The sequence below is a fragment of the Trachurus japonicus genome, chromosome 3, assembly GCF_045865225.1.
Source record: "Trachurus japonicus isolate A0001 chromosome 3, Traja_1.0".
NCBI lineage: Eukaryota > Metazoa > Chordata > Actinopteri > Carangiformes > Carangidae > Trachurus > Trachurus japonicus.
In genome coordinates, this window is record NC_140909.1 from 8,138,849 (window position 1) to 8,151,812 (window position 12,964).

At 38.1% G+C, this 12,964-nt stretch overlaps 2 protein-coding genes across 3 annotated transcripts; both read right to left on the reverse strand.

Moving 5' to 3' along the window:
• Positions 1-990: 990 nt before the first annotated feature.
• LOC146989531 (ferritin, heavy subunit) lies at positions 991-5,455 on the reverse strand. Its single transcript, XM_085758945.1, has 5 exons — positions 5,357-5,455; positions 3,882-3,987; positions 2,684-2,830; positions 2,210-2,335; positions 991-1,459 (listed from the first exon to the last, which is right to left on the reverse strand). Exons 2-5 carry the CDS (start codon positions 3,981-3,983, stop codon positions 1,301-1,303), a joined length of 534 nt encoding a protein of 177 aa, XP_085615071.1. The 5' UTR covers positions 3,984-3,987; positions 5,357-5,455; the 3' UTR covers positions 991-1,300.
• A 4,376-nt stretch (positions 5,456-9,831) lies between these two features.
• Positions 9,832-12,306, reverse strand: LOC146989532 (large ribosomal subunit protein P2-like). Of its 2 annotated transcripts, none has more exons than XM_085758987.1 (5): positions 12,276-12,306; positions 11,283-11,406; positions 11,128-11,176; positions 10,263-10,361; positions 9,832-9,947 (listed from the first exon to the last, which is right to left on the reverse strand). In XM_085758987.1, exons 2-5 carry the CDS (start codon positions 11,403-11,405, stop codon positions 9,871-9,873), a joined length of 348 nt encoding a protein of 115 aa, XP_085615113.1. In that variant the 5' UTR covers position 11,406; positions 12,276-12,306; the 3' UTR covers positions 9,832-9,870. The 2 variants fall into 2 exon arrangements, with proteins under 2 accessions (XP_085615113.1, XP_085615106.1); XM_085758980.1 differs by having other exon boundaries at positions 9,832-9,950.
• Positions 12,307-12,964: the final 658 nt, after the last annotated feature.

Sequence of the window (12,964 nt, forward strand, 5' to 3'; positions counted from 1 at the left end):
CACTTTTATTTTCACTATATTGATGTAAATACCTTAAACTAAGGAGCAGAAGTCAATTTTAAATATATTTGATGTGGTATTAGCTAAATTTCTCTACAAGGATGGCAAACTTTTTTCATCTTTCTAGATGAAGCCCAAAGAGGAAACATACTTTAGTTCAGTACCTATGTCTGTGTGCAGTAGGCTACAGTAAAGCTGGCAGACATACAAAAATAAAGAAAACACAAAATGATCTAAGTTTATATTTCACTGAATATAAAACAAACACACCAATGCTATTGCTGCCATTGACTCTAGTTTAAACCTCTGGCATAGCAATGAGTCAGAAAACAAATATCAGTGATTGCAAAACTGAACTCATGGTGACGTTAGACAACTCAACATTTCATTCACACTTCCTGTTAAACACATCTGAGCCGGAAATCACATGACTGTCTTTTTCTGTTTTTTTATATCATCCAGATGGTCAAGAAAAATCTACCTAATGTAACTTCAAAACTAGTTTCAGGAACTGTCACCTCAACGACGTAATAACAGTCCCAGACAAAAATAAAACCACCGGCAATTTGCTTCTGTGTTGGGTTCACATCAGGCCACTTATTTAGTTGTTGGTATATATTTACTGGAGACCACAACGTCTACAGAAAACAGTAATTATAGTATTCACATTCAGATAAATATTATTATTGTATACTTGATTACCATCCTTTGGAACCTCCGTCAGCCACTTAAAGTTTTGTTCTTTATTATTAAGAAATGTTTCACTTGAATTTAATGTAGAGGAGCTACTTCATTTCATGTTAATTTCACTGCTCAATATTGCTATTGTTATTTTTGAGAAAATTTAATAATTGCAACAGCTACGTATTAGTGATGTTAGTGGAAGTGAAACGCACTATAAAAGGACAACTGTGAGCGGTGGAGTTTCTGGTTTGTCACCTATAAAGTTCAGCTCATTCCTGAACTAAACACTGAAAAAAACAGAGACTGTTCAGAATCCAGAGGGTTCGATTTATTTGGTTGGACTAACAGCTCCTGGCATAAAACAGCAGATACATAGTAATGACATAGTTGTAGCCGATAGCAAAGAGAAGTGCAAGATAAAATAGTGGGATTTGAACGTTGCAGGGGCTGATAACGTTTGTGATATGGAGGGAATGGCAATAAACAACATGAGTATGGATATACTTGTTTAAAGACTGGCCACTAACATGCAGATGGCTTTATAATCTCAAAATACTTGGAAGCAAGATACAAATATACACATATAGAAGCTTTTGTAAATGTGATCTGGGGGGATTTAGCTGCTTTCTTTGCCCAGGGTGTGTTTGTCGAACAGGTATTCGGCCATGCCGTTCTGTGGAGCTCCCATGCGGCGCAGGTTGGTCACCCAGTCGGCCAGCTCTTTGATGGACTTCACCTGCTCGTCCAGGTAGTGTGTCTCGATGAAGTCGCACAACTGGAAGAAGAGAAGAGTTGGATCTCATTAGAGTTGCAGCACAACTTTTTAATTACCTGCTCAAATATTTTAAAATAAATACGAGCAAAGGTCGAAACACTTCATAACAGGTACACACTATTAAGCATTAGTTAAGCAATAATAAAGACTGAATTCTTCATTTACAACGCATGAATACTCATTAGTATGTCGTTTATAAATACAGTAAGTGCTTATCATTGATAAGTAAAACATTTTAACTATGTTTATAAACTACATACTAAGTATACTAAGAGTATTCATGTGTTATAAATGACGAGCTCAGTATTTAATGCTCAACTAATGCTTAATAGTGTGCACTTATTGTACTGCAAATGTTACACACAAGTTGGCTCTGCTTTTTTTTTTGACAAATGTAAAGTTCAAAATCCACAGGATTTAAAAGAAATGTGAATGTAAAAAGAAGTCAGGTTAGTAATTTGCTTGAGAACACCTCAGCTGTGCAGGTTAAATTTCATATAAACCGCATCAAACTCTGACAGGTGTTTTCACATCCTGCAAAAGAAATGAAGAGGAAACTTGGGGAACTTGCAGCGACTTGCAATGAACAAAGCAGGTGTTCAGTCAGTGTGTGTGTGTGTGTGTGTGTCTTTGGTGCTTGTGCTCAGATCAGATTATTTCAAGAACTGGACTTGGTTCTCTCTGAAACTAAAATGAGACGTGGAACAGAAAAAGAAAAAGAAAAAAAAAAGTCCACGGTCTGATACTCACATGTGGGTCATTGTGATCTGAGCACAGTTTGTGCATGTCGAGCAGTGACTGGTTCACGCTCTTCTCCAGCTGCAGGGCGCATTCGAGGGCCTCCACGCCGCTGCCCCACTCGTCCCTCTCTGGCTTCTGCAATGCAAAGAAGAAGGTCAAGAGCTCAGTGAGACACTTATTAATGAGAGGTCTGGGGGTCAACGGCCCGAGCCAGACGGCAAACCTTCAGATTAAAACTAAACTGAAAAGTGGGTTCACGGTTTAACGTTTTACTCGAGTGCGGGGGGTTGTGTTTGTATGACTGAGAGAGATAAGTGGCACAGCATAATCACACCCAGTCTATCTCTCTGGCCTCATGTTGCCCTCCCAACATGGGAGATTACGATAAGCCAGAACAAGACATCCCACACCCAGTTGAAACAGATACTAAACTGCACATTTTTCTTTAAACACACACACAAGACATCAAATATGAGCCCATACCCTGACATCTTGCAGGAAGATCCTTCCCCCCCTCTGGTTCTGGACTTTCATAAGCTTTTCAGCATGCTCGCGCTCCTCGTGTGACTGATTACGGAAGAACTTGGCAAAGTTGTTCAATGCCTGGTCATCGCGGTCAAAGTAGTAAGCCTGGAAGGAAGAAAGAGGAGAGTGTCAGTGTTTTCCAGACAAAAAAGAAAGCCCCAAGAAAACACAAGTGGCAGCAGAGGTTAATGTGTTACGAAATTCTGTCATAAAAGGCAAAACATGATTGCGAAAACACTGACAAAATAATGTGTGTATGGAGTTTCCACACAATCATGTGGTTGACAATGACTCAAAAGTGTCATGTTGCGTCTAGTAAAGAGGTCACATGACTGATGCTTTTATTTTAAATGGAAAGGAAATGTTTAATACTTCTTCTTTTAGAGCCAACACAATGAAAACATTACTAATCTAACAACCTTTAAAAGATACATCAATATTTTTATTAAACCTTGTTTAAATATTTTTTAGAATTTACTAGAAACCTTCCGAAGTGCCTTGAACCTTTTATATAAACAGATGTGTGGGATCGATAACAGTGAATGAGGCCCTTTTTAAGGACAGTCAATGCACCGTCTGACCTTCTCTGTACATACAGCAATCTGAGAATGAACTTCAACCTTTGTTTTATAGCCATACAATACTCACTTCAACTCAGTTCACGCACATAAAATCAAGCTGACACCTTAAAAATGAAATGTTTAATGAGTTAATTCTGCAAAAAGGCTACTCTGAGGATGAGTTTTATTTTTAGTGGCAGTAGGCTGTCTGACTGCTCTCGTCCAAACCTCCCACGTGCTTTTTCATCCATCTAAAAAATGTTAGCGCACTAAACCTGCCCCAGCACAGACGTTATAAAACCACAATAATATCTATTTAAAAAGGAATTAGAATCACTTCTCATTAACAACATTTACCCCCAGAATAAAGTAGTAACAGTTCCTTTTACACTAACCACTTCTACCTACATTATAATCTGTTCCTCTCCAGGATTTTCCCTCTAATTTCAGCTGTATTGTCTAAACACTTCTCTCTATTTTTACCTGTATTATCTGCAGTTTTAATTGTCTGTAAAGCGACTTTGAGTTCCCTGAAAAGCGCTCTATAAATAAAATGTATTATCATTACTATTATTATTTAGTTACTGGACTCTCACCATAGACAGGTAGACGTATGAGGCGTACAGCTCCAGGTTGATCTGCCTGTTGATTGCTGCCTCGCAGTCCTGGTGGAAGTTCTGTCTCACCTGGGAACTCATGGTTCTGAAACACAGCAAACAAAAAGCTTAATAGAAACAACAAGTAGGTGTCAAATGTTACAGATTATAAATGTGTGTTACATTAAGGCAGGTTCTTGAGTTGAGTAACTAATCAATCAGTTTGCAGAAAATTGGAGGAGCCCAATAAGCATGGAAGTCCTTCATCAAACAAAACCGTACAGCTTTCATCTGTGTTATAAAGTTGGAAATTTAAATTGTTGACTTTCGAACCATCAAAAAAGAAGACATTTGAAGATGACACTTTGGGCTCTCTAGGAGTATTTTAAAAATCAATAAACTCTTAATAATAAAAAATTCAGTATTCGCAATGGGGGGAAAATAACACTACTATTTGAGTCATTCTGAAAAACTACAGATCCTTTGTTTTATTAAAGTTAAAATTATCACACAACATAATTTAGTGACAGTTAATTAAATGTCTGTTCCTCATTTGTCAAATTATCACTGTGTACCCAATGTTATGATGTTGTGAAAACAGTTTCATAAGGGTCAGGTTGTTTTCTCATTACATTGATTCTTTGCCCAGGCAAGAGGCCAAAATAAGGGATAATTCAGATTTTTATTGAGTAAGACGTAGAAGAAGAAAAAAAGAAAAATCCCCCCAAATAAGAAGCTGAAGCTTGGTACTTATGTAATAATTGACTAATCACTTCAAATGAGACTGGAGAAAAACATTAAAAGAGATGGGACCTACTTATGACCCAGCATTGTAATTCACTGTGTGACGCAATCTCTTTTCAGGGAAGTGACTCTAACTATTGCCCGAAAAAAAATACTCAGAATACCTTAGTTACGTTTTTCTACCACTAAATATGGCGATTTGGAAATGTCTGATTGTTTCTATACTTCACTGTTGTACTTTCAACATTGTAAAGGAAGATTTGAAAAACTAAAAAATAATAACTATAGTCCGAAAACCATTTAGTTTACAGCTTGTTTCTACACCATGCTCCACTGAAGGAGACGGATGCCCCCAATGTCGCATTCAAGTACGGACTGGGAGGTGGGGTGGGCTGAGAAATACGTTTGTTATTGTAGCTATACGACACCTCAGTCAAATACAGTCTTATTTTTGCAGATACAGGACTGTTGTTGTTGTTATGCAGTCAGCACACTTGGCAACGGCACAACAATGTGCGCAGAGGTTGTTGGAGAGCCAACTGCGCCAAGGCCACACTTTGTGGCAGCGGCGGCGGTGGCGAGGAGAAGATAAACAACCGCAGCAGAGGTTTTCACTACTCCGTTACACAAACACCACAACTATACTACGGCAAGGCGGCGGTCAGGACAGGCCTGTAATATATATATAATATATATAAACAGAAACACGATAAAAACAAAAGGTTTCTTACCAAGTCTCAGTGGCAAAGTCTTCTTTTCCCGTGAGGAGGTTGAAAAAGCAGCGGCTCGCGTTGTTAGCAAAACAAACAGTTAGCTAGCTGTCACGCTAATGTGGTGGTGAAGATAACGGCGCTGGCTGGTTAAAGTTTGAGCTGATTGTTGCCGGTTCTGAATATGAGTGATCGGCGCTTCTGAGTTCCGTCCTGTGGTTGTCTGAAGACAGTGGGAAAGGTTGCCGTTCAAGCACTGTTGAAGCAGGTAACCTTCACTGTCCGCTAGCGAGAGGATCAACTGAGCAGCAGCAGCGCGCGGCCCAACGTCTACACATAAACGTGCGGCCGTGCGTCATGACGTCACCGCGCAGGAGGAGGAGGATGAGGTGACGTAACGAAGCTGCGCAGTATCGTCGATCATGGTCGACCATTCAAGTTTGTTTTTGTGGGGGGTTTTTCCACAGTGGAGGAAAGTTACTCTGAATCTTTAACCAACAGCAGCATGGTGCTGACCTACTTCTGCTTGTGTACAGGAGTATTTCTATTTGATGTGACTCTTAACCAGTTACAAATCCTTTATTTTATTTAATGAAAAGTACCAAATAATAAAGATAATACTTTTATATAATAATAATTATAGCTAAGTATAAAAGCCCATCATTTACAGTCCTACAAAATGTACATAAGTAGGAAGGCCTACACAAAAGCTAAATGCAATGTTAAGTATTAAGTACAGGAGTTTATGTTGCAGAAAATCAGCTGAAGTGATAGATTCAAGGTATCTCAAAGTAGGCTACTTAAGATAATTATTTAATTCCATCTTGACAATAGCTATAATATTAAAACACTTATTTTGATATAAAATATGTAACACTGAAAAGAGCCTCAAACCTCAAGGACAGTAGGATACATTTTGTTACTAATGATACTTTAGTAAAATTAAGAATTAATGAACAAAATCATAACTACAACATTAAAGATCCATAATTTTATTTTCTTAAGACACTCTGAGTGAAAGATGAGAAATGTTTAATGAGTTATATACCTGTGGTTACACATTAAGTCCTTGGATAAAAATGCAGCTCTGTGGCATAGACAGAATTTAAATCCCCATCAGACAGAATTGCATCACACCTGTCCCGTGATAATGAATCATTAAAACCTGTCCACTTGTTTTGTCAGCATATTTCAAAATAAAAGGATTTAAAAGCTTGAGAAAGTCATCAAGTTTAATTCTACAGCCTGAAATCAAAATCATAAAAAAGTTAATGACATAGAGATAGCAGAGAACAGTCTCAGAACCATAGACTGTCCAGTCATTTTATGAGAAAAGGTTAAAAACAAATTGCAACAGAAGCAAACTCAACTTATTTTGTATCCTCAGCATCTCCTGAGTGAGGGAAAAAAGCCCTGAAGAATCATATGAGGGGAAATTTTCGAAAAACACTCAAACATATCCCATAAATACGCATATAAAACATTTTTTCACGTGAATAGGGTAACATTTTTAACCTTTAGATATCTCCATGAAAATGACTGAGTTGATTACTTACATTAAGAAACAAAACAAACAAAAAATGTATTACAAGTTTTTTGAAATTCTTTGAGCAAATTGCATACATTTGCATAAATTCCACCGTTTTGACGTCACATGTATATATGAAGTTGCTGTGGTGGTACCGGCATGAAAATTGGAATGAGTTGACTCCATCGGTCAACCGACAAGTTGACCACTTTAAATTTCAAGATGACTGCAATTTTTCAAGACAGCCACATAGAGCAGGTATGACATGAGCCAACAGTGCATAATCCAATTACATATGGCTAATTTGCATACATACAACACCTGATCTAAACATTGGGTAGAGCAGGTGAAAATGTCTTGTTCAATCTTGTTAACATATTACAGTTAAAAATGGAACCAATTTAGGCCCATGAGCATTTATAGAGACGCAGCATGTCATACCTGCTCTACTAAGGATGTGGCTGTCTTGAAAAAATGCAGTCATCTTTAAATTTAAAGTGGTCAACTTGTCGGTTGACCGATGGAGTCAACTCATTCCAATTTTCATGCCGGTACCACCACAGCAACTTCATATATATAGGGACCGTCAAAACGGTGGAATTTATGCAAATTTGCTCATGTTAACAAATAATTTCAAAAAACTTGTAATACATTTTTTGTTTGTCTTAATGTAAGTAATCAACTCAGTAATTTTCATGGAGATATCTAAAGGTTAAAAATGTTACCCTATTCACGTGAAAAAAATTTTTTATATGCGTATAAATGGGATATGTTTGGGTGTTTTTCTAAACTTTCCCCTAATGGGATTCTTCGGGGCTTTTTTCCCCTCACTCAGGAGATGCTGAGGATACAAAATCAGTTGAGTTTGCTTCTGTTGCAATTTGTTTAACGTTGACCCCTTTTTTGGCCTAAAATTACTGGCCTTTTTAAAATTACTGGACTTATAGGACTTACAGGAACATGACAGATTTGTGCTGACTATCACCTTTCACAACACATGACTCAGCTCTGTGTTTTTTGTGTCAGTCACAATAGCAAATTGAAGTTAGTTGGAGAGTTGGAGATTAAGTAACTGCCTCAAAGTCACACATCATCCGGTCATGACTAATTGGCTGATTAAGACATACGTTGCATTGATTGAAGTCCACAGTTGAAGGTCGGGTCATTGTTTCCACAGACAATGATGAAGGTTCAGCTTTGTTACCAGATTTTAGGCCCTGATACTTTACTTACGATACACATATTCCTAAATTAAAGTCAGATAGGCTGATACATGCCGTATACTCAAGAGGTCATCATATAAGTAGCCTACACCGCTCTAATGTTAGGTTCATTTAATTTCAGAAACAGAAGTGCTAAAAAATTTGAAGTGAATGAATAAATAAGTAAATTCAGAAGCATACTTTTCTGTTTTTGAAACAATATCAGACTAACACATGGGGCCATAATTATGTTAACTTAGAAGCTAAGATAAGTGTGCAACACTGTGTTTATTTCAGGACAGAGCAACTAGATAATGTAATCAGGTCTGTGAGCACTCACAGTTAAATGTGGTTTGAGTAATTCAGTCCTCCTCTATTAGAACAGACATGTTTGGGGACACGGTGTGGTACGTTGCTGTAGATCATAATGCTCAGTGTCAGTGGAACACGCTGCTGCACGTGGACCAAAGGTTTAAAACCTGATTAAAGGTCTGATGTTTCCATATGTGCAGTCTGATTGTGTCATGTTCATCTAAAGTGAGGGCATGCAGGGTTATAAGAACTCGGTGCTATTAAAATTCCCTGTGTAATCTATAGATCATTAAGCTGCTGTAAATAATTGACATTCAGGAGGATGTTGACCCTTGAACCTTAATTTAATGATCTGAGCTGACCTGAATATATCTGATCTATGACCATGGCTTCTCTCTGCTCCATCTCATTTTATTATGATGTATGAGTTCTTCTCACTTTCAAGCCAACATGACTTTGTCCATGTCTTCACGGATGATCAATACTGTTTTTAACAGTGTCAAACATGAGGACATGAGGCCTTCTGTGTGTAAGTGTGGACCATGAAATGTTTAATAGCGCCACCTGCTGATCAAATGGTTGAATCACATGATTCATGAAGAGCAGGCAGCTGGCTGATAGCTCTCTGACCCTCTATGAGACTCTACATCAGACCCCAGACCCCAGGGTGTCCCAGGGTCTTCCATCTGATAAATTTGCTTTCAGATTTTTAATCCTGCAGAATGTGTCTCATTCAAAGAAAATATCTCAAGACCGAAGAGATGGTCGTCAACTTTCAGAGGTCTAGGTCCATCCTTCAGCCAGTCACTGTTCAGGGGAGGAAGATTGAAGTTGTGCAGTGGATTGGTCCCTGAAGACTGATGCCACCTACTGGTAGGAACAGCCAGCTCCTTTTACTCAGGAGGCCTTGACTTCAGTGGCGAGATCCTATTTGTTTTATCAATCAGTGATAACAAGTGGCTTTTTTAAATGCTGACTCTGGACCGATTGTTGTTAATGGACACACAATGAAAGATGCATAACATCTTAGACAACACCAACCACCCCTCTACACAACATACTGGCAGGTCAAAGAAATAGCTGCAGACAATGTCTTGTCTCACTGAGAATGATGAACTATAAGTAAAGACACTTGAATTAACTCTGGGGATAAATAAGCTATATATTCAAATAACCATATAGTCTGCGTTGTTACTTTAAAGATGGAATTTTGCTTAAATATCTACAACACTGGACCATTAAACTAAATTGCTTTTTGTTCATTCAAGAAAATCTGTCTGGTGTTAAGGATGACTTATTAAACTAGTCACATTGTTGATCACTCAAAAAGCAACTTTGAATGTTTAACACAGTTTATAATTAAGCAGACAGACACCGTCTATCCTACTAAATACCATTAGGAGTTATTTTAATGAGGACATTATGCAATGAAACAGAGCTTAATACAGTTGAAGTTTTGTTTTTTATAAATTTTATTCAGCCTTTGAAACAGTTTAGTCGAACAGGCCGAATCCCATGTCGTCATCGGACTCCTCAGACTCCTCCTTCTTCTCTTCCTTCTTCTCCTCAGCAGCTGCAAAAGGATATGTTCTTATTAGCACTGGATATTATTTCATGATGCTATATTGAGCAAAGATTATTCAACAGCCCCAACATGATAACTCTTGGCAAATAACAAAATTTATCCAAAACTACCACTCTAAAAACAAGCAAACTGAATAGAAATTATACATATAGATTACATTAGTTACATAACTTCAAAAGACAGGATTAAACTGAGGTTAACTCTATGAGCCAAATATGTTTCATACAAAGTCATGGTAACGGCACCGTGTGCCAAGTGTCACTGATGCGGACAAACAAGGTGCTAAGCTGCAATGCTCACCTGCAGCAGGAGCTGCGGCTCCGCCTGATCCAGCACCTGCAGAGCTGGCAACGGCTGCAACGGCACCGCCTGCTGGCATGCTGGCCAGTTTGCTGTAACCTGAGGAGACACGAGTTGGCACACATCAAGCACCAGTGAAAACACGGACAACTCAGCAGCCAGAAACAAGATAGAGGTCAGAAACTGTTTGTGGATATTTGCCAGTTTAGTTGCAGTAATACTAGTACAGACATAATCTTTCCTGGTCTTAGAGCGACAACACCTTCACTTTTATTCTACAGTGTTTTGCCAAGGTGATACTGCCTCTGTCTGCTGGGCCATCATATACTGAATAATTCATTAAAAGAATAACACAAAGTATCATTTCTAAAATAAACATCCAGGAAAGCACCATTTCTGATATTCAATGATACTGAAATACTTTAATATAGCACTTTGAGATTTGAGTTTAAATGTAAAATGCATTATAAATCAAATGTATTATTTATTACCAATACTTAAAGCCTTCTATCAAAACTTGTGATATTTTACCCAATCACAAGTGTAACAATATGTTCAAATATAGAACGAAATATGAAAAAAACTGGACATTATTTGTGATAAACATCAAGTTTGACATGTATTGAAATATCACACCTACACATCAATGCTACATTATATGCATTGATGATCTAAAATTATCAATCTTAGTTGCAGTTTAAAGCATCACCCACCCTCTGTAATTACACCTACTGTGAAATTATCATTCAGTTCTCAGTTACTTTTACTTAGGAAGAATTCAGGGATGTACAGTAATATACAACTCCTGTCTGGTGGCCATGTTTCATTAGTAACACGTCAAACAGTGTCACAGTGGTAAACTCACCTGTGGTGATCACCTCGTTGACATTCTTGCCCTGGAGCTCAGTGATGACCTGTCCGGAGAGATCAATAAATATAACATGAGCATCACAGTGTTTCATGACCATCCATTGGGCAAAATAGCAGCCACAACATCTGGAAGCAAGGAGCGGCCCATACCTTGTCCAGGCGTGTGTCGTCAGCCTCAATGCCAACGCTTTCCAGGATCTTCTTGATGTCCTTGGACGCGGGGTTTTCATTGCCACCAAGGGCAGCGAGCAGGTAAGCAGCAACGTAACGCATCCTGAAAATGGTGAAAATAGACAATTCAAACCTGACACTTCTACTACTCACTCAGATTAACTGAGGTAAAACATTAAAATCACAAATGTGGAGCACTTTGTGTACATCATTTCTCAGGATATGTTTTGTGCTTCAGGACTAAACAATTACTTCAAGAATCAAAAGGAAGAAAAAAGTCTTGGGCTTTGATTTCTTAGCAACTCTTATCAGATGTAAAAACATTCAGGATTTCATAATTACAGCCGCATCATCTTGTTTTAAACATGTGAAGATCATATCTTTGTTATGGTCCTCAGATGTACATTATAATATTATAGAGGTAAAGATGTAAACGGCGTGAAATCAAGTCTTGGTGAACTGAAAAGGATAACGAAGTGAGCCAACTCGATTTTTTTCCATTACATAACATAAGGACACATATTGTATTGTCATTATTTCTTAAATCAAGGTGTCACCAAAAATGTTAATAGTTTTAATTTGCAGCATCCGACCATGTAAAACAGTTAGTGCCGATTTGTTGCTCGTATAAACCGCATTTTTTCAGTGTGAGAGTAAATAACTGTTAAACTTAGTGTCATCAGATAAACAGAGTTATATGTACTCGAATAAATCTGTTAAAACGGGGCGAATAAAAACAATATATCTGCAGTTTCAACCCCCATGTGGCGGCGTGTGCTTGGTGCCGCTAACGCCAGCTAGCCTAGCCGTTAGCTGCTGACGGCTCGGTGTGTAAAAATGATAAATATCACCAGAAAGCCGCTCTATCGGGTCTTTTTAGTTGCCAAGACAACAAGTTTACATATTTCTCGAGGTAAAATGGTTATTCTCTCGGTGATCTGTGTGTTAATTTCGTTATTAAAAGACACTCACTTGAGCTAGAAAGGCGAACGCGTGTTCACTCGGAGGTTAGCGCGGACAGAAAGGAAGAGGCGTCAGCGGCCGGAAACGGAAGTAACCTCCGTTTCTTCTTCATTAAATGAGCAGCACAACAAGGGGCGACAGCGACACCTGCTGTTCACAGTCTATATGGCACCTACTGGGTATTACAATACAGAGCAGGGGTGTTGTCAAACTCATTTTAGTTCAGGGGCCACAAAGTGGGCAGGACCAGTAAAATAATAGCATGGTAGCCTATAAATAAAAATAACTTAGAATTTTCCCCTTTGTTTTAGTACATTATTAAGAGTTAATTAACTTTTCTTTCTTTTCTTTATTAGGATCCCCATTAGCAACCGCAGCAGCATCAGCTATTCTTCCTGGGGTCCGACATACACACAACATACACATAATTTATAAACATTCACACTTACATATAAGAGACATACATTTATACATGACACAACAAGAGACAAACAACAAAGGCTCCCTAATAATGAACAACCCACAGAAAAAATCTGACAGACACCACAGACATCACCATTTTTCTACTAGTACATAAATAAATAAATCATATAAATAAGCATTGACTGCAACCATGCACTTCAACTACTCATACACGTATTTCACTCCAAGGAAAAGGGTACAACCACAACTGTAAACTGTAAACTCTCCTTTTACAA